Here is a 21,534-nt window from a genome sequence, read left to right on the forward strand (position 1 = left end):
TTTTTAGGTTCTAGTAGCGATGGAAATACTGCCCGCAGAGCTTTTGCTAATTAGGAATCAACTGCTGAGATATTGAATGTTGATGAAACTCTTATATATTACTTTTATATTATTTTAGTCACTTTGTCATCGGGATAAGAAATAGATATCATAAAATTTAAAGTTTTTGCAAAAAACCGATGAATCGTAATATATAAATTACAAATCATCAAGTTACGGTGATTGTATCATCTTCGTAAATAGTTTAGCAAAATTTAGCTATATTTCTTTGACAGAAAATAAGAATATATTTTGAAAAAGATACAATGATGGGATAAATGATGTACTGCGCTTTTAATCAAGTTATTGCAATTTATGAAACAAGTACTTTTTTTTCTCTTAAATATTCAATAAATTCAAACAATAACATAGTTAAAGTAAAAATTGTTATACAATAAAAAAATATAACAAAATATACCGTAAATAAAAATACTCGAAAATGAAGTTCTTCTGCAGAGACTCGCAGAAGAACTTCAGGTCTTATCATCGAGAACCGCTAGTGAATATTAAGTACATTAACTTAACATGAAATATAAGATTAAAAAAGCAAAACTATGTCGTAGTAATAATTAGCGAGAACTTAAATTTCGTAAGAATATATAAATAAAATTGGTATAAAGAAATTCTTGATACTTTTATATATAAATACAAAAATATTTTAAAAAGTACTGTTTTCATAAACACATAAGATGTGTGTCAAATATAGTAGTATTATATGTTACCTTATGTAATAAGCTTCATATTCATTTTCAGAAGAATTTAAAAATATAAAAATATGTCTTCAAAAGAAAAAATAATTTCTTTTAGTTTTTCTTGAATGAAAGATAATTCCATTCATGTAAAAAATCATTTTTCAAAACTATTTTGTTCCAAAGTAAAGCTCCTTGAAATGAAACACACGACTTTCCAAAATTAGTTTGAGAAAAAGGTTGCCAAATTAGATTACCTTTTCTAGGTATATAGATTATGATAAGAAACAGGAGATGCGTTGGATTTACATTTGTACATGAAATAAAGTATATTAAAAATATTCAGCTGATAAGTATTAAAAATTTTCATTTGAAATAATAATGGTTTGGAATCAGCAAAATGATCTTTATAATTGATAAGACGAGCAACGTGCTTCTGCTGATGATAAAAAGTTAGCAGTTTAGATTTATTGGTATTACCCCAGGCAATATTTGTATAATTTATATGACAATGGATTAAAGAGAAATGTATTTGTGTTAAACTGTGTTTATTTAAAGTATTTCTAGCTTTGTACATTACTCCTATATTTAGAGCAACTTTGTTGCACAACAAATCAATGTGATACTTCCAACTAAGGTTTTCATCAATATTGATTCCTAAAAAGTTAGTAGTTAGTTCTCTTTTTATTTGAGTTTTGTCAATAAAAAGTAAGGGCATGACAGGAGGCAGTAGCTTTTTTTTTTTTGAAGTTTGATGAAAAAGTATTCATTTAGTTTTCTCAACATTTAGTGACAGCTTATTCGTTTTAAACCAGTCAGAAACTTTGGTTAACTAAATGTTCATATTTTAAAATAATGTTGTTATGTTGTTTGAGATAAAAAGAGATTAGTATCATCGGCAAACATGACCGTCATTAAATTTGAGGCTTTAGGGAGATCATTAATGTAAATTAGATAGAGAAGAGGTCTTAGTATAGAACCTTGAGGAACCCCAGATTTTATATCTAATAAATTGGAAGAGACGGTTGTATTACTGGAAACAAACTGTTTATGGTTGCTTAAATAACTTTTAAGTAACAGTAAAACATTAAATTCCATTAATTCCATAATATTCTATATTTTAATTAGGATTTTTTGGTCAATGATATCAAAGGCTTTTTATAAATCAATGAAAACACCTAAGGTATAATTACGATTTTTCAAAAGATTTAGCAGTATTGCGGGTAATTTGGAGTATAGCGTGTTCGGTTGAATTAGTTTTTGAAATCCGTATTGATTTTGATACAGTATATTATTTGAAAATAAATGATTGAAAATTACATTACATAAAATCTACTCTAAAATTTTAGAAAAAAAAGGCAAAATTGAGATTGGGCGATAATTTGAAACATTGATTACCTTACCCCCTTTAAATATTGGTGAAACTCTAGCTATTTTAAGATTGTCGGGAAAAATAGCCTGTTTTATTAAACATTATAAAACTTGAAATAGAGTATCATTAATGAGTTCGTACGAGTCGATAATAACATTGCAATAATTATCATCATGATCAACTGATTTTCTTCGAACCAAATTAGGACCAACCGATACAAAAAATTATTTTATTCGTCAGCTATTACAATTTGATCATAAGATGATTCTTCGTTAATTTTAACAGCTTAAGGCAATTCGCATGTTTTTAAAAATAACAAATAACATTGAACTTAAGAGTAAGCGTGGCACTCATTTCAATCGACTTCGGAAATACCGTCGATTATAAAAATTCCTCGTGATAATATACTTATATGTTCAAACCATTTTAAAATCAAGAATTAGGTAATTTAGAAATATTTTGGGAAATCGCTGTCTTTTTCTTTACAAATAGCGATAGTTTTTCGCTAACTTAAAAAAGCTAGCAGTCCTTGAGGCAAAATCGCTGTCTTTATCGTTACGATTATAGCTTTAACTATTCGCTAGCCGATTTCCCACCGGTCAAAATATATTAATACTTTTTCCTTTGTAATCTAGTTTATTTGACGATACGGTGAACAGAAAAATATTCTTCTCTTTTTTCTACACCTTTGGCTGACCATGTTTAAAAAGACAGGTTGTAGGAAATATGTAATACCATTTCCATACACCGAATACAGTCATATAATGTCGACAGTCCATTTTAATAGAAACTTTCATATTCAGGCTAAGCAAACAATTTAGTCAAATCGTTCATTTGTCGTAGAGTTGCTCCACATGTTGTACATGTAGACGCAGAAGGTGTATCCGTTAATACCCGAGCCAAATTTTTTATCTATCATTGTTAAAAAAAGTTCACTTGTATTTCATTATAACTTTGTTAATTATTGATGGCCGCAAAGAATATATTTGGCATCTTGTTTCATCTACAGCAACCTTAGTTTGTCAGAAGTCTCTTTGCAAAATTCTATGCATATAGGTCAACAAAAACAGACGCAGACACAGAAGCCGGGTTTTGCCAAACAACTACACCAGTTACTTTCTCAACTGATTGGTACCAAAGAATTAATAAACAAATTTGCATCAGAAATAAGCTCAAATTTCTCTGGAAGTTTCTGATTGTGCTTGCTTTAGTCAGAGGAACCATGACGAGCCCATTTACAATATAAAATGAAATGTTTAAATTTAAGATTGTACACGGAATCTATGGTCACATTATCTACAGTGTGATCAAATAAATCTTGCAGTTCTATAACTTTTTCATGTGTATTTGTAAATTCTACCGCAAAAGATAGCGGATAGCAGGCCTGTTTAATTTCTTGCAATTTGTAACATGATGGAAAAAAGAAACAGTTTTTTTTCATTTGTCAACTTCCTCAAGTTTAAATATTGTGCTTTTATTAAATCTAAATCAATAAACACGCTGAGTGCTTTTTAATTCGTCAGCAAAACTTTTGATTTTCCATAAGACTCAAGATCTTCTTTACTTTATCAACAATCCTTAATGCTTCCATCAATTTTGATTCTGTTCCTTCTTCTATTGAACGCAATGCCTGGAGATATGCTTGAGTCCATTATCCTTAAATGAGGAGCTTTTCTTTATTTTCTGACAAATCTCCAGTAGACACGGTCTTCCATGTTTTTAAAATGATGTAGATGGCGAGGAGTCTGTTATTGAGTTTTTCGATTTCGGTAGAAATACAGTATATTCAAAATCTAACCAATTACTGTTGTTAGATAAAAAAGCTTCCATTTTTTGTGACGTCTCGGTCCATTGATTATTAAAGAACGGAATAATGTGCCTTTGAATATTACTCACGATGAAACACAAGTTATACTAAGAAACTTGATAATTGTTTTTTAAACTATTGATAGTGTTTTTATTGCCCTTTTTTTAAATCGTCTTTTTTTAAATTGATAGAGTCTTTATTGTCCTCCATCAATATAGGAAAGTAGCAATTTAGGTTCTAAACACTTCAAAGTTGTCATTTTGAGAAGTCACCGAAGTATTTAATAGTATAACGTGTCGGTTTAATTTCCACTACGACTTAGTTGCAGTGATATAAATTTTTCAACTATTTATATATTATTTTTTAAGTGATGAAGTGTACAAAAATTGCCAACTAAATTTTTACCATAAAATGCAAAATTTATAGAATGCATGTCCATCAAAACTAATTACCAATAAAAAATTGATAATAAATTAACTCACTCGTTCCAATAAATGTTTCGTTACATTAGCGTAGTAAACTTGAACGAACGGACTTACTGTTCGTTAAAATTTTTATGTTAATTTAATAGAAAATTCGTTGGTGCATTTAACAACGGATTGATGTTACCTAAACCGTTATTTATAACAGATTGATCTATTAACTAATCCATTCTGTACAACGGGTTTTTTTTAGAATGTATAAGGTTTTTGAAAGAAGATCCAGTGAATTTTGTTGTCAAAACCTTAGACTAAACTAAAAAAAATTAAAAAGCAACTTTACAGGTAATTTACTGCTGGTATATTAAACTTCTAATTTTACTATCTACTAAATATAACAACTATTGTCGATAAACATGAAATTTTAACGACAAAAATGATCGATGTTAGATAATATAAATGGCGCATTTAATATTATATCTACCAATAACGATTTTGATTTGAAAACAGTTTTGGTGCTTGAAAGAAACAACAGCAACAATTAGTTCATAAACTAGTTCATTTCACTCATTTTTTTGCTTTACATGCGTTTATTTCTTATTGAGTATTTCCGCTGAACGTTTTTAATAATTTTTTTTTTCATCGACCTTGATATTTAACGATTGTAACAGAAGAAAAAGAAAAAGAATCAGTTATTACAACTTTATATCAACTTTTTAAAAAACAATAACAACAAAATGTAATTTTTATGTTACTAAAAGACAGTAACTTAGCATGAAATTATTTATAATTATTTGTATCTTTTTAAAAACACAAATTTAAATATACACTCACAGAAAGATAAAATATATGTTTGTACACCTATAGTAATACAGTAATAACAAATCAAGTAGCTCCATATAGTCTAGTACCATCGAATCTAAAAAAAAATATCTCACATTAATGAACGAACAATAACTTTATTAACAAATAACTTGTTTTCTTAGTGGGCACAAGACGTATTTTAAACGTTTAAAAAACTTGTTAATGTTTTTTGAACGACTTTGGCCCACTGGGTTAGGTAACATACTAACACCAAATATGCCAAGAGTATCAATGTTATTTGACGTTAAAAAAAAAAAAATCATCTATCACTCTCAAAAACCACTACTTTCGTTTAAAAATGTTTTACAAAGTAACATGAATCTTATCATTGCCCTGTTTTACTTTGGTAAAATGGGTAACTGCTTTGTGAGTGCTATAGCAAAAAACAACAATTATGTAATCAAGAGACCATATACAAAAATCTTACATGATTTTGAAATAATAATTAACAGAAACTTTTTTTTTCAACTAATTGAGTGTCAAATCTCTCAACTTTTTCGCTCCGAATTCCTGTGGGATTTTTTACTTTTTGTGTCCAAGTAACAAGCTTAAACTAAAACATTTCTATGGTAACACATCCTTAAAATTAACTTAAAACAACATATTGTGTATCAAATTTTTTTTTAACCTTTTTTGTACACAAAAAGACTAAGTTCGATGTTAGATTATCTTCATAAAAGATTAAACACATTTAATCAATCTAAAATGAAGCAATTTGTGCTTAATATATTGCAAAAACAAAAGCCTAAAGTAAATAATTGTATGTAGATTTAAAAAAAATTTGATTCTTAGAACAAGAAATATTCCGTCAAAGTGAATCATTAAGTTTCAAAATACTAAAAGAAATATCATTATTTAAAAATGGTAGTACAAAAGACCACCTTATCTTCAATAACTTATAACTTTTAATGAATAAAAACAGACTCAAGTATTTTAATATTACTTAATAAGAAAAACCGATTGCCATCTATCTAGTATATAAAGGTTAATATAAGGGTTATTAAGGGCTGAGGGGCGGTTTACAAATAAGATGGCTAGATGTTTTTGTTGCTGTTGTTGTTACAACCAATACACCTTAAGCTCCAAAAAAACAAATCTTGTTGGATAAGTCAGAGAGAAACAATTTAAAAAAATTTTTTTTGAGTCTAAGAGTTCTTATTTATTAGATCGAAAATTGGGGGTTAAAGTCGTTTTTTGGAAATTATAAAAAACAGTTCAAATCAACTGCATGATAACACCCTAATCTAATTATTAAAAAGTTGGATTTAAAAAGGATAAAGAATTATATCTTATATAATACATTAAAGTTTTATTTTTATGAAAAAAAAATTTCATAAAAATAAAGGACAAAAATTTTTAGAAAATTTATGTTCAAGTCGAAAATATTCGGCTTATTCGAGTTATTTGAATGTCAAAACTGCATTTTGTTGTCTGATTTGGCATCATATTAGCATGATTTAATTATTCATTTCTTCAAATAATTTGAGTAATTGAGTATAAGATATTGACTTTTTTTTTTGAAGCTTTTATTTATTTAAAAAAACAAAACAAAACACAATCAATCTTGACACAAAATAGAACAATTAAAAATTGTTTAATAAATTAAAATAAAACAGGTTCAACTATGTGTAAAATGCAAAACAATTTTCTTCAAAATTGATAAGCTTACCTTGGAAAACCAGGACGAATGAGATGGCCTAGCTAAAAATAAAAAAACTATCTGTTCACAACATGTATTTTACTAGTTAACATGATATTTATGTAGATATTTAATTTTATTTAGTTAATGTGACATATAACCAAACCATTATTTTTAAATAAAAAATAACAAATTCACTCCAAACAAGGTTGCAAGCAACCAATGAGTTTGGAGTTAATAAGGCTACAAGCAAACAATAAGTTTGGAGTTAACAAGGCTGCAAGCAACCGATAAGTTGGGAGTTAACAAGGCTGCAAGCAACCAATAAGTTTGAAGTTAACATAAAACAAAGAAGAGAGTTTAACAGCAAGAAAGTGACAGAAGAAGACAATTGACAAAAGACTTAAAAAACAGTAAACGTGTCTCCTGTACGATTTTCTTATAATCAATATTTACTAATTAGTTTTTTGCTTTAGCAGACTTTTATTTAACAGAACTCGCTTTTCTAGAAATTTTTTTTCAAGAAATTAAAGTTTCACTTTAGGAAGCTTAGAGATAATTTTGATTTCTAGTAGGAGTTTATTGAATATTTAGAGTAAAGTACTACTGAAAAGTACAACCTGTATTGCAAATATTGATTTAAGCTTTGCAATTGATGGCAATTGCTCACAAACTGTATTGAGCTTTATTGATTCTAATAAGAACTGTTTTGGGCTTACACTGTGATAAGGATTTGTATATTTTCTTGGTTACCTCCATTCTCACCTCCTGCAGATGAAGACCTCACAAGCCTATCATTACAAAGGCATTTTGGTAAAAACTTTTATAATATTAAAAGTAAAGAAAAACAAGGTTTAGATAAACACTTTCAATTTACAGTACAAAGTATTATGACACTTCATAGTATTTTACTGACTGAAGATTGAAGAGGTTAGAGGGGTAAGAATAGTATTCAGTTTTTATTTTACTGACTGAAGATTGAAGAGGTTAGAGGGGTAAGAATAGTATTCAGCTTTTATTTGAGAAGAATGAATATAAAGAAACCTAACAGTTAGACAACACCAGAAACAAAAAAAGAACAATATCCACTGAAATGAATGGTATATCCACCGAAATGAAACTATTTCTGGTCAACAGAAATCTGATCTAAAAGAGCCTAATAGACTTTCTAATGTCCTAATAGAATTTCTACAAGGCAGCAAATGCAAATTACATCTGCCCAAGATGAGTATACTATTTTGACAATACTTCTAGCCTTAATTCAACTAAGAGTACTATGGCAGGAAAGTTTTTTAAAATAGATTTGGTTATTAGAAAGTTTTTTAAATTAGAGTTGTTAAAACAAATAATATATATATATATATATATATATATATATATATATATATATATATATATATATATATAATATATATATATAAATATATATATATAAATATATATATATAAATATATATATATATATAAATATATATATATATATAAATATATATATATATATATATAAACATGTATATATATATATATATATATATATATATATATATATATATATATGTATATATATATATATATATATATCTATATATATAAATATATATATATATATATATATATATATTTATATTTATATATATATATATATATATATAAATATATATATATATATATATATATATATATATATATATATATATATATATATATATATATATATATATATATATATAAATAAATTAGTAAAAACACTTATCTAATTTTTGATTACTTCAACACTGTGTTTCACAATCAATAGGTTCATCAGGAAGAATGTCTAAACATAAAAAAAATTTTATGTTTAGAAATTCTTCCTGATGAACCTACAGATGGTGAAACACAGTGTTGAAGTAATCAAAAATTAGATAAGTGTTTTTACTAATTGCTCTGTTTTTTTAGAACATTGAGCACTCTGTTTGTAGAATACACTAACATAATTTATATATATATATATATATATATATATATATATATATATATATATATATATATATATATATATATTATGTTAGTGTATTCTACAAACAGAGTGCTCTAACACAATTTTATATATATATATATATATATATATATATATATATATATATATATATATATGCATATGCATATGTAAATGTATATGAATATGTATATGTATATATATATATATATATATATATATATATATATATATATATATATATATATATATATATATATATATATATATATATATATATATATATGTATGCATAAATATGTATGTATATATATGTATGTATATATATGTATGTAGGGGAGACCGGGGCTAGTTGGCTCGGTTTTTACTCTATGAGCTCTGTAGCCCTAACAGTACATTTTTTTAAAAATATTAAAGTGTAGTCTTAAAGAGTACGGATTAGGGTATCTTATAAAATTTGCATTCATTTACAAATATAAATTCCTGGGGCTTTTCCGGACCCTCAAAAAAAAAAAAAAATTTGCGCCAACTTACCCCACCACGGGGTAAGTTGGCTCAAACTATAAAAATGATTATTAATGCACTATTAAGTGCAAAATTAATAGAAATTTTTTTAAAATTAATTTTTGCAACAATTTTATCCCAAAATTTAATATTACTTTTAGCTGGTACCGAATATTAGTCCATATAAAAGCCAAACAGTAGCCCACCTTTTATTTGTGGAAAAAAAAACTAAAAAGATTTTTTTTTAATTTTTTGTAAGAATAAATATTTTCAACATTGTTAAAAATAAAAAATAAAAAAAATAATAATTTTATAAAAATAAATATTTTTTTCCATAGTAAATGCTATGAGCCAACTTACCCCGTGAAAAATTTGTCAACTTACCCCGAAAACCTTTTTTTTTAATAAACAGTCTATAGATCCTGAAAAACAGCAGCTTTGAAAAAAAAGTCTGACTGGATATAGTAAACCAATTGTGACTGGAGCTTTTACAATAATTTTTTTTTCATGCGACTAAATAATTTCTTTGTAAAGTAAAAAGGAAGCGAAGTTCGAAAAGTTACGTTTTTGTCCAAAAAACGCATAAATGTCAATATCTCCCATGCGCATGCGCAAATCCTGACAATACTACAGTGAATGACGAAATAGTCAATAAGGAAGTTTCTGAGTAATTTTTGTCACTTTCTGGTGAGGGCTCTAAAGATAAACGCAGTTCGTCAATTTACCCCTGCGGCCAAATAGCCTCGGTCTACCCTATATATATATATATATATATGCATGTATATATATATATATGTATGTATATATATATGTTGTATATATAAATATATACATACAAACATACAAAACATATATTTAAAAAAACTCTAATCCAATAGGTCTATCCATAATGGTCGTCATGTCAGAAGCATATCTAAAACATATTGAATCTAATGCTATTCAACAGGCTTTGAACATCAATATTGCACCAAAATCTTACAAAGGTTACGTTGATGGTAGCCATACTTTACTAATATCGATGACGCAAATTCTTTTTTAACACTTTTAAATTCACAAGATAAATCTATCTAATATACATGCGAATACAAAAATGCTCAACACCAATTAAATTTTTTTAGATATTTGTATTTCAACCAATCACTCCCTTCACAAATATGAGTTTTCCATACACTGTAAAGATGTAATTACAAACGTACTTATAAAACCTAAATCATTTATTTCACCGAATATTGCAGTTGGTATTTTCAAAGGTTTTTTAGCTTGAGCACACAAAATTTGTTCAGAGCATAACATTAAAGATGAAATTAATTTTCTTATTAGGATTTTCACTGGAACTAGATAGGGGAGACCGGGGCTAGTTGGCCGCAGGGGTAAGTTGACGAACTGCGTTTATCTTTAGAGCCTTTCATCAGAGAGTGACAAAAATTACTCAGAAATTTCCTTATTGACCATTTCATCATTCACTGTAGTATTGTCAGGATTCGCGCATGCGCATAGGAGATATTGAGATTTATGCATTTTTTGGACAAAAACGTAACTTTTAGAACATCGCTTCCTTTTTAACTTTACAAAGAAAATATTTAGTCGTATGAAAAAAAATTATTGTAAAAGTTCCAGTCAAAATTGGTTTACTATATCCAGTCAGACGTTTTTTTCAAAGCTGCCGTTTTTCAGGATCTATAGACTGTTTATTAAAAAAAAAGCTTTCGGGGTAAGTTGACGTATTTTTCACAGGGTAAGTTGGCTCATAGCATTTACTATAGAAAAAAATATTTATTTTTATAAACTTATTATTATTATTTTTTTTAATTTTTAACAATATTGAAAATATTTATTCTTACAAAAAAATTAAAAAAAAATTTTTTTAAGTTTTTTTTTCCACAGATAAAAGGTGGGCTACTGTTTGACTTTTATACGGACTAATATTTGGTACCAGCTAAAAATAATATTAAATTTTGGGATAAAATTGTTGCAAAAATTAATTTATAAAAAAAAACTATTAATTTTGCACTTAATAGTGCATTAATAATCATTTTTATAGTTTGCGCCAACTTACCCCGTGGTGGGGTAAGTTGGCGCAAATTTTTTTTTTTTTTTTTGAGGGTCCGGAAAGGCCCTAAGAATTTTTTTTGTAAATGAATGCAAATTTTATAAGATACCCTAATCCATACTCTTTAAGACTACACTTTAATATTTTTAAAAAAATGTACTGTTAGGGCTACAGAGCTCATAGAGTAAAAACCGAGCCAACTAGCCCCGGTCTCCCCTACTCGTATAAACGGTATTCAGATATTGCTAAAAATTATTTTAAAAAATTTACAAAAATTGATACCAAAAATCTTGTTATTTTAACATGGGTCCCAAAATTAAGCCTTCTTTTTAGAATAGAATTTCGTAAAGTCGGCTTTAAAACGGTCTTCCATTTTGGTAATCCTTTGATCTACTTTGCCGAAACAAGTCTAAACTGTCTCCAAATAGTCATCCAGGAGTGTACAAACTTAATTGCACAGGTGGTGCATGTTATACTGGAGAAACAAGAAAAAAGATTTCCACACAAATTCAAGAACATAATAATAATGTTACAAAAGCCAACTGGGAAACATCTGGAATAGTAGAACATTTACAACATTGTAATGGTAAAATAAACTGGGAGAACCCTAAAACGGTTTCTGTTATTTCAGACAACTACACAAGAAAAATTTGTGAGGCCATTGAAATACAACGTATAAAATGTTCAAAACCTAAAGAAAACATTTTAAATTATGACAATGGCAATTTAGTGATGATTCACCATTGGAAACCGTTTTTTAAAAAACTAAAAAATGTTGAATATCTGACGTTCATTATAATTTTTTAAACAGTTTTATTAGCTTGATAATGGCTCTCACTATATGAGCCGAAATATTACTTAAAAAAAAATAATAATACGATACTGTATGATGTTATAATGCTTATAATATATATATATATATATATATATATATATATATATATATATACATACATATATATATATATATATATATTATTCATGTAAGCTTACTTGAATAGGCCGCTTTTCATCAAGAGAAGAGATTCGCTGTAAAGGAGCCAATTGCGGAGTCATTTGTGAAGAAGCTGACTGTGTAACTGTTAAAAAAAATATGTTTTTAAATGATCAAAATAAAACCTTTTTTGTCAAACATCTAAAAATAATTTTTTATAAAATATTTATATGTATATGTCTATGTATATATATATATATATATATATATATATATATATATATATATATATATATATATATATATAAAAATTTATATATAATAATATATAAATTTAATATATAAATTTAATATAATATAATATATAAATTTATATAATATATAAATTTAATATATATTATTTAATATACAATATAAATTTATATATAATAAAATATAAATTTAATATAATATAATATATAATATACAAATTAATATAATATATAAATTTAAATTTTGTATTCTTTGAACAATTATGAAATAAATTTGTTTTGCATTTTGTCAAATAAAGTATTATACAGAAAAAAATCGTTTAGAAGGTTTTTAGTAATTTGTATTTCTTATTTTATATTAAACAAAGTCACTAAGGCTACATTTCATTCTGGAAATAATTTGAAGTTTTTACAAGCTGTTTTTGGTGTTTTGCTAAAAAAATCGCTGGCTCAATAGGGTTTAGACCTGACAACTGAGGAAAACAATTGAATTTGTCAAGTATTGAAAAGTTAAATGCAATGCTTAGGGGCATTATATTGTTAAAAGAAAATTCCAAACCAATTTTAGAACACAAACATTGAGATTTTCATCCCTGATGCAACCAACACCAGTTATTTTAGAGTAATTTTTGAACCTTCTGACAACATAAGATAAAAAACTAACACATGTCATAAGCAATCACTCACTCTGCTTTAAAGTAGTTTGTACACAATTACTTTAAAGTAGTTTGTACACACTTTTTAAATTTATGAATTTAAATTTGGACTTGCCAGATTATACAAGAGACCATGTCCAAAATAACTACACAAAAACAATTTTCTTTTAACATAAAAGTGCAAAGCTAATTATAAGACTTAAAAAATTAAGTATTATTCGTTCAATTGTGTATGTTTGCGTGTGCACGCATCTGTAACTAATATACTAAACATAAAAAAATTAAAAAGATAATATATTTAATACTGCATATAAAAAAACTACCTTATAAAACACATAATATTTAAGTACAACAAAAATTCAAAAAAGGTTTAAACACCGTTTAAATTTTGTGTAATTTTGCTGCCTCTTTGACTACTAATATCTCGCTGATAGGGTGACACTGTTAATCGATTCAATCTAGACAAATCTAGTAGGTTAGAAAAGTTTATTCTAGATAAATTAAAAGGTTAGTAAAAACGAACAAATTCAAACAACTCCAACAAACTCAGACCTCGGTGAAATCCCATGAAGTGAAGGACTAACAATCGGACCTAAGTGAAAAACGTACAGAATATAGAAATTAGTTATAAAATTAAAAAAAACAAAGAATATGGAAATGGTTGTAATGAAAATAACAAACAACTAATAATAGTAACAAAATCTTAAAAAACTTTGCAAACAAGAGTCTGTAACATAAAAAAAGCATGGCAAGAATGAAATAATTACTATTATTCCATTCTTGAAATAATAGTAATTACAAACAAAATTAAAAAAAAAATTTAAGGTTATGTAACTATAGTTACCTAATTTTCCATTAACAGGTGGTGTCCTCAATGAAATTCTTCCATTTGAGACCATATTTGCACTTCTCTAAAAATGAATCTAATTATTCTTATGTGTTTAATGCAAAATAGAGATTATCTTCATCATATGATTTGATATCAAATCATAAGATAGAGATCAACAATTGATTAAATGAGAAAGACAATTAACTAATCAAATGATAAAAATTCTGAACAAACAAAACTACTGCCAATAAAAAACCATGCATTAAACAATTAAGAACCCAATACGATGATTTCAACAGTTCATCGATTATCAGAAAATAAATATACACAACAACTATTATTATGTCTATTTTTATCATGATTTAAAAAAAAATCTTTATTACATCCTTTTCACATCTTTATCACATTTAATGATTTAAAAAAACATCCTTACATTAATAGAGCTTGGACTAACTAATGAAAGTTGAACTCCAGTTGGTACAGACTGATTTAGGCGAAGAGGACTCGACTGAAGAGATTGAGGCAGAACTAATCCGGAGTGAATATTTCGTAGTGGACTTTGTAGCTGTGCCTTCAAAGGTGTATGGTGTAGCCTGTATATTTGCATAATATTTTATGTTTCGAATATGTATTTAAAAAACATTAAAACTTAAAATATTACCCAGACTGCATTTGCATTTGCATATTTTGAGAATAATTACCTAAGAATAGAGAACATAAAAACTCGTTAACAGAAAAAAAAATTTTAAACATTTTAAAATGTAAATTTGAATATCAAACTGTTTTAGAAATTAAAAAATAATAAAAAAAAGTAAAAACCTAAAAACACAACACATGGTAAAATGCTGTTGGTGTCTCTGAACTTAAAGTACTGTTATTTAAATAGATAAACAAAGAAACAAAATAAAAATGTTACTTTCCAGGAATTTATTTTCCTGCCTAAATTAAAAAAAAACTTAAACGCCTTATACCAATAAATAAATGCCTGAACCCAAGAGATTGTGTAGGTAGCAAAATTTTTAATGAAAAGATAAAAGACATTAGCCAAAGAATTGTTACCAAGTCATGAAGGAAATCCCACTCAGTCATATGGTAGTTGTATAGAATGATTGGGTGCAAGAGATTAAGAAAGACAAAAATTTTGAGCATTAGTACCAGTAGGCTTGTTGATATTAGAGTTAAACCATTTAGCAAAACCTTTTAAGTCACCAATAACAAAAATATTTTCAGTTGGATAGGACTAGATCAATTTGATCAGAAATATTGAATAGGGTGTAGTCTTGGGAAAAAGGAAAAAATAAGGAACAAAAAAATATGTGATAGAGTGAAGAAAAGCTAAACAAAAGCACATATAAAATACAATTATAGAAAAAGCCAGATAATATAAACCTCATAAATAAACAAATTAATACAAAAGTAAATCATGATTCAAAAATGTGACAACTGGAGTATATATTAGTTTTACAAAAAACAAGTAGAAATGGATAATTTTGCAAGAGGTAAACAAAAAGTTACTTCAAAGACCACAAATATTTGTTGAAGATAGATAAAGCAGTTAAGCAATAATGATGGTTTTTAATGTTTAATTTTTAAAAGTACTGAAGTCATCATAGCTAGTGCATGGAACAACCTGTAGTGCATGTAATTACCTATGATGACATGCTCTTGCTAATTAAACCAAAGACTTAACAAAGCTAATTAAACCAAAGACTTAACAAAGGGATCTTTATGTGGCTTTAACAACGCAAATCAAAAGCACTAACAGATACATCATAAATGTGCAGCATGGCACTTTTAATATTCTGATATTTAACAGCTTATAATAAAATTAGCCTCTCTTAGAGTTACATAGTTCAAAAAACCATCAGCCAAAACCTCAGTTTATAACCATCAGCCAAAACCTCAGTTTATAACCATCAGCCAAAACCTCAGTTTATTAGAAAAGAATAAAAAGAGCTGCACAGCCAAAACACAAAAGAAAGCACAAGCAAAAACTCATGAGCAAAGTTGAAAAGATCTAGAGTGTACATTAAACTAGGCAGAATATAATGTAACACAGGTTTACATCTACGCAAGCTTAAGAAAAGATGAAACGCTGGTCAACAAATATTTTTTACTTAATTTTAAATTAAGTTATTCTTAAGAGGCAAGACAGTAGCCAGGTGAAGTTAATATCTAACTAGGGATTGCAAAATTACTGATTTTTTTTACAACTGGTAATTTAGTAAAAAAAAATTCTTCACCGATGTAAATTAGCAATAATCTTGCACATTTTTTAAAATTATTCTAAAATGCACAACTATTTAAAAAAAACAATTTTTCAAATCTTTTCTATCTGCAAAATATTTGAATATCTAATAGATCTAATCAGATGTTTGTCAGTGTCAATATCATCATTTTCTTCATATTCTGATATATATTCTGGTTTTGGTTAATTTTCCCTGATATATTTTCTGAATTTATTTTTATTATAAAGTATCTTAAAAACTGCCAATTGAACTCAATGCACTAAACGCAACTGATGATTTGCACTAATTAACTTTCCCACTATCTTTATTACCAATACTCGATCTGTCATAATATAAACAGGATTGTCCAATAAAATACAAAATGTTCTAATTTTTTTTTAAAAGAGCCATACATTTATCAGCTGGCATTAATTTGTAAATTCTAGCAAGACTATAATTCTAAAAATTTTAGAAGTCTTGTACATTTACATTAATGACAATTTTTTACAGATGTCCACTCATCTAATAAGATACTAAACTTTTCACCTTGATAAAGTCGCGTTTTTAGTTTGGCTAAGATTTTTGGGCGTATTTTCTTTGTATTTTCATTCAAAACTTTTAAAACCATGTTTGAAGATTTCGGAATATTAGTATAACTTATTAGCACTTGACAGTATTCTTAAATCACAAGATTTTTTTTTTTTCACAAGAAGATCGAAATCCATATTGATGATCAGAAATTAAGTTATTAGATTCAATATGAGAAATTAAGTGTTTGTTGATTAAAGGTTCAAAAACCATGCTTATGATACAAAGGAGACTAATGGGACGGTAGTTGGATGAGTCAGATCTCCAGAATTTTTAAAAGTAGGGATAACAGATGCGGCTTTCCAGCAGACTGGAAAACAAGACTCCAATAAGTACCAGTTAAATAGTTTTGAAAGTATAGACAACAGCTCCAGAGAACACTTTGGAAAGACTATAACAGTTATGTTGTCCGGGCCACAAGCTGTAGAAGAGTCTAAGCAGGAAATCACTTTAGATACAGAAGCTGGAGTGATATGAATGTCAAGCAATGGATCAACCTGCATGTGGGCTATATCAAGTAGAACGCAACTAGTGAAATCAAGAGATGATATTGATAAAAAGTTCTTAGCAAACAGCTTCAGCTTTGTCTTCAGCTTTGTCTCCTTAGGTAAGGTAACAAAGTCTGATCCATAAAAGAGAGATGGAATAACAGATTTACCCTTATTATTGATACTGTTAAAGATTCTCCAGAAGTCACGAGAAAATAATTTTTGTGATGAAAAACGAGATTTCATGACCTGAGAATAGCAAGCTTTGGCATTAGGCAAAACCTTTTTGCAACAATTTCTAGCAACAGTAAACAGACGCTTGTTTTCTGGAGAATTGTTTTGCTGTTAGATATGGAAGTATTGGTTTTGATTGAAAATTCCAGCAGCGCAATGTGAGATAAACCATGGAGAAGAGTGGGGCTTAAATTGGAATTGCCAAGAGGGAATAAAAGATTTCACACCAGCCTGAATCAACAAAGTTTTGTAAAAAGCATATTTGTCAGCAGGAAGACGAAAGATTTCTACCCAAGGACCATCACGTAGAAAATCAAGGGATAAGTCCCAGTCAGCTTCAAGGTAGTTGGAAGAGCTAGGATGATAAGAGAATTCCTATGATGAAGAAGAACTAGATAATAGTTTTAGAGAGATCAAACCGTAATCAGAAGCACCTAAGGATGAATGTGGAGAAACCGAGCACTGACTAGGATCAGAAACAAGACATAAGTTGAGTAGTGAAGGTAAATGATTCGAATTGTCAGCAAGCAAAAGCAAGATGGAAAGTTGACTAATTGTGAGATTGAGATGAAAGTTGTGGGCCTTAAAGCCTGCAGAGTCACCGACTGCATTTAAGTCACCAACAACAACAATATTGGTTGATGGATTAAGAGAGAGGGCTTAGTCAATTTGATCAGAAATAACATTGATAAGAGTGCAGTCTTGAGATGTAGGATATAGAACAAAGAGAAAGGCAATAAAGTGAAGTGGTGCTAAGCAAAAGCACATAATAGAATAGTCAGTGGATTCAATCCTAGTTTCCCGACAAATGGGTGAATTCTTACAAATGTAAATACCCAAGCCAAGCATGTGACTATTGGAGTCTTTACAAATTGAAGGAAGATAACCATTAACACTATGATCACAATATGAGACAACTGAACTCAAATTAATCTCATAAAGAGCAAGTAGGTCTAGTGAACCTTGCAAGAGATAAGACTCAACAAAAAGTTACCGATAAACTACCAATAAATGATTTATCAATAAAAATTTCAATCCCAATATCTAACTAAGATGATTATTTTTATTAGGATTCTTGTTTACATTAAGATATCTTTTACTAAATCAAAAATCCTATAGGAGGTGGTATTTTAGGTCACAGTTAACTTCACTTAATGTTTGCCAAGAAAAGCAGGTTTTACAAGGTTGCACTGATTAATGTTCTAGTAGTAGGATAATCATAATCATCCTGTCATTGGCCTAACTTAATAATATGAACATATCATGAACTTTAACCTTAGATTTTATGTATACAATGAATTCTAACTTACTATTTTATGCATACAAAGAACTCAGTCCTAGTTAAAAAATTTAACAACAATACTAAAATGAAAAAACTTTTAAAAATGAAGTAATTAAAAACCCTGATATTTTGATGTGTTGATGTCAAACAACTTTTAGTTCTGTTAATGTATCATTTTCATAAATTAATAAAACAATAAAAACTAATGACTATAATAATTAAAAAAAGAACAAACTTTTAAGTCCAGGTGTTGTTGGATATTGCGCAGATGAGCATTGCTGAGCTTTCGATACATTTGGAGTTTTAGGATAGCTAATAAAATTTATTATGCTTAATAAATAATTAAATTGAAACAGTTATTTTACTTTCTATAATTAAAACTATAATTAAAATTACTATATATATTTTCTTAGTTATATATATTTTATATATTTTTTTTTTTTTTTTAGTTACAATTTTTTTTTAAACACCTTTGCTTCAAACAAGGCTGCAAGCAACACTTATTTGAGTAGGGATTTACCAGAAGAAAAAAAGATGAAGTTTATAAAGCAAGATAATGATTAACAGACAACTTAAAAGATTGCAAATTATATAAATCAGGAAAACAAAATGAAGGAAGCGAATTCCAAAGACTGATGCTCAAGGAAAAAAATTAGACAAATAAGAATTTTCGGAGCACTTAGGAACAGTTACAATAAAAGGATGAGACTTTATTAAATGACTAGTAATACAAGAATGAATTTTAGGAGATTGCGCTAGAGACACAAGCTCTTTAGAGCAGTGTCCATTACAGTATTTATAGAAAAGAGAAAGAGAAGCAACATTACAACAATGTGATAATGGTTGGAGGTTGTCTGCAAGAGCAGGTCTAACTATGTTTATAATGCATTTTTGTACCTTGTCTTAAAGAGAAAGGGCATCATTGGAAGATCCGCCCCAGACATGGCAACAGTATTCCATACAAGCAATAGCATACACGAACCAACAGTATTCCATACAATGATTATAAAAACAAAATAACTTTGACATAAATTACAAAGAAGTAAAATCTTTAGCCTACTAGATCACTTGGCTACACAACATATTTTACAAGCATAAACCTAGTAATTTGACATGACAACTAAAAATAAACACAAAATAATTCTGACTAATTGTATCAATATGATTTGTTTATTAAAATATTTTGATGGATATAAATACTATACATATTAATAAATATATACTAATATATATTATTTACATCTATATTTATCATATCAAATAGTATTATAAATAATTGTAATACATTTTGAAATAACAAAAATGATTTTGTGATAAACACTATAATTGTATCTGTAATTCAATGCAATAAATACTGTTGGTAGTAGGTTTGTCAGCTGGCATTAGCTGACTCAAGAAAAATGCAAAAAAGCAGACTTTAAATATCATCAACTTTTAAATAGTTAAAAGATGTTGAACAAGTAAAAAAAAAATCTTAAAAATTTAAACGTAATGATTACTAGTGAAAAACTCTTTTTCACTCGTGATCCACAACCATGATATTCTTATATTGTTAATTGACAATCATTTTACATAGACTTTTAGTTAGTGTCTTTCTATTTATCTTTCACAACTTTTGATGGAAACCTAATACCTAAATTTTTACAAGATTAGCATCTGCTTCTTCATTGTGCTTATTTTTTTTTCCTCCTAATTTCAATCTTTACCTCCATTTATCTTATACTCATAACTGTGAGGAATGCAGTTATCATATTCAGACAGGGTCTTTAAGCAACATCTTTCTTTAAAAACAAGATGCAAAAATGCATTTTAAAATACATGCTCTAGTCTGATTTTTTTTGCGAATATCAACATTTTTAGGACTCTAATCTTCCACTCTTATCTTCATGATTCCACTCTCATCTTCATGATTCTACTCTTATCTTCATGATTTCTAAACACATATATTTAAATAATTTTTTTAAATTTCTATGTAACAAATTTATTTTTATTTCTATACCATTTGTTTTTCTTTTATTTAGCTGTCTTCATAAATCATTAACAACCATAAAAATAGTAGTTGAATAGGTATTTTGGTTTTGGTTGTGTTGCTTAAAATTTCAAAAAATTTAAAAATCAACTTAAACTTAATACTGATTTGATCCTAGCATACTAGCAATGAAATCTAGTTCTAAGTGCAGCTCTAAATGCTTTGCTGCAGGGCTGCTCTTGTCAGTCCAACTGTTTTTTTAAATTGTCTCTTTTACGCCTTACAACATCATTTAGCATTAAGTCTCATAGACTTTACTTTTTAAAGCTCAAGGATTTTTCATGGGGTAGTTGTGAGCAACATTTGGGTAGAGTGAAAACATTTTTTTTTTTAAATCATCAGAGATTTGAATTCCAAGATATCTTTCAGAATTAGTGACTTTATCTGTTGACTGAGTTTTTTTGACCCCTTTGATTTAATCCATAAAATACTTCTATTTCATAAATTCAGAGTTAATATGCATGACTTAACATTTTGACTTAAGTTAACATGTCCTGTCTTTTTTAACAACTTATATGAGCAATGGGTCCTCTGCGTAAATTTTAGCAAACATTTGATTTTATATGAACTGATAGGTCATTAATGAATATAACAAAGACATAAACTAGTAGGTCATTAATTAATATAACAAAGACATCAACTGATAGGTCATTAATG

The 21,534-nt window shown here is 27.5% G+C and overlaps 1 protein-coding gene across 2 annotated transcripts in view; it reads right to left on the minus strand.

The window, feature by feature from the left end:
- Nucleotides 1-5,066: 5,066 nt before the first annotated feature.
- The window catches only part of LOC101238988 (probable E3 SUMO-protein ligase RNF212), a 47,012-nt gene continuing 30,544 nt past the window's right edge, over nt 5,067-21,534 (minus strand). For both annotated transcript variants that reach the window (XM_065818989.1, XM_065818988.1), the window contains 9 exons: nt 19,084-19,160; nt 14,690-14,729; nt 14,462-14,621; nt 14,044-14,110; nt 13,752-13,791; nt 13,578-13,657; nt 12,352-12,437; nt 6,860-6,891; nt 5,067-5,245 (listed from right to left, as the gene is read on the minus strand). In XM_065818989.1, the coding sequence (XP_065675061.1) occupies nt 5,212-5,245; nt 6,860-6,891; nt 12,352-12,437; nt 13,578-13,657; nt 13,752-13,791; nt 14,044-14,110; nt 14,462-14,621; nt 14,690-14,729; nt 19,084-19,160 (616 nt within the window). In that variant the 3' untranslated portion in view covers nt 5,067-5,211. The remainder of the gene's footprint in view (nt 5,246-6,859; nt 6,892-12,351; nt 12,438-13,577; nt 13,658-13,751; nt 13,792-14,043; nt 14,111-14,461; nt 14,622-14,689; nt 14,730-19,083; nt 19,161-21,534) is intronic.

This window comes from Hydra vulgaris, chromosome 15 (genome assembly GCF_038396675.1).
Source record: "Hydra vulgaris chromosome 15, alternate assembly HydraT2T_AEP".
Lineage (NCBI taxonomy): Eukaryota > Metazoa > Cnidaria > Hydrozoa > Anthoathecata > Hydridae > Hydra > Hydra vulgaris.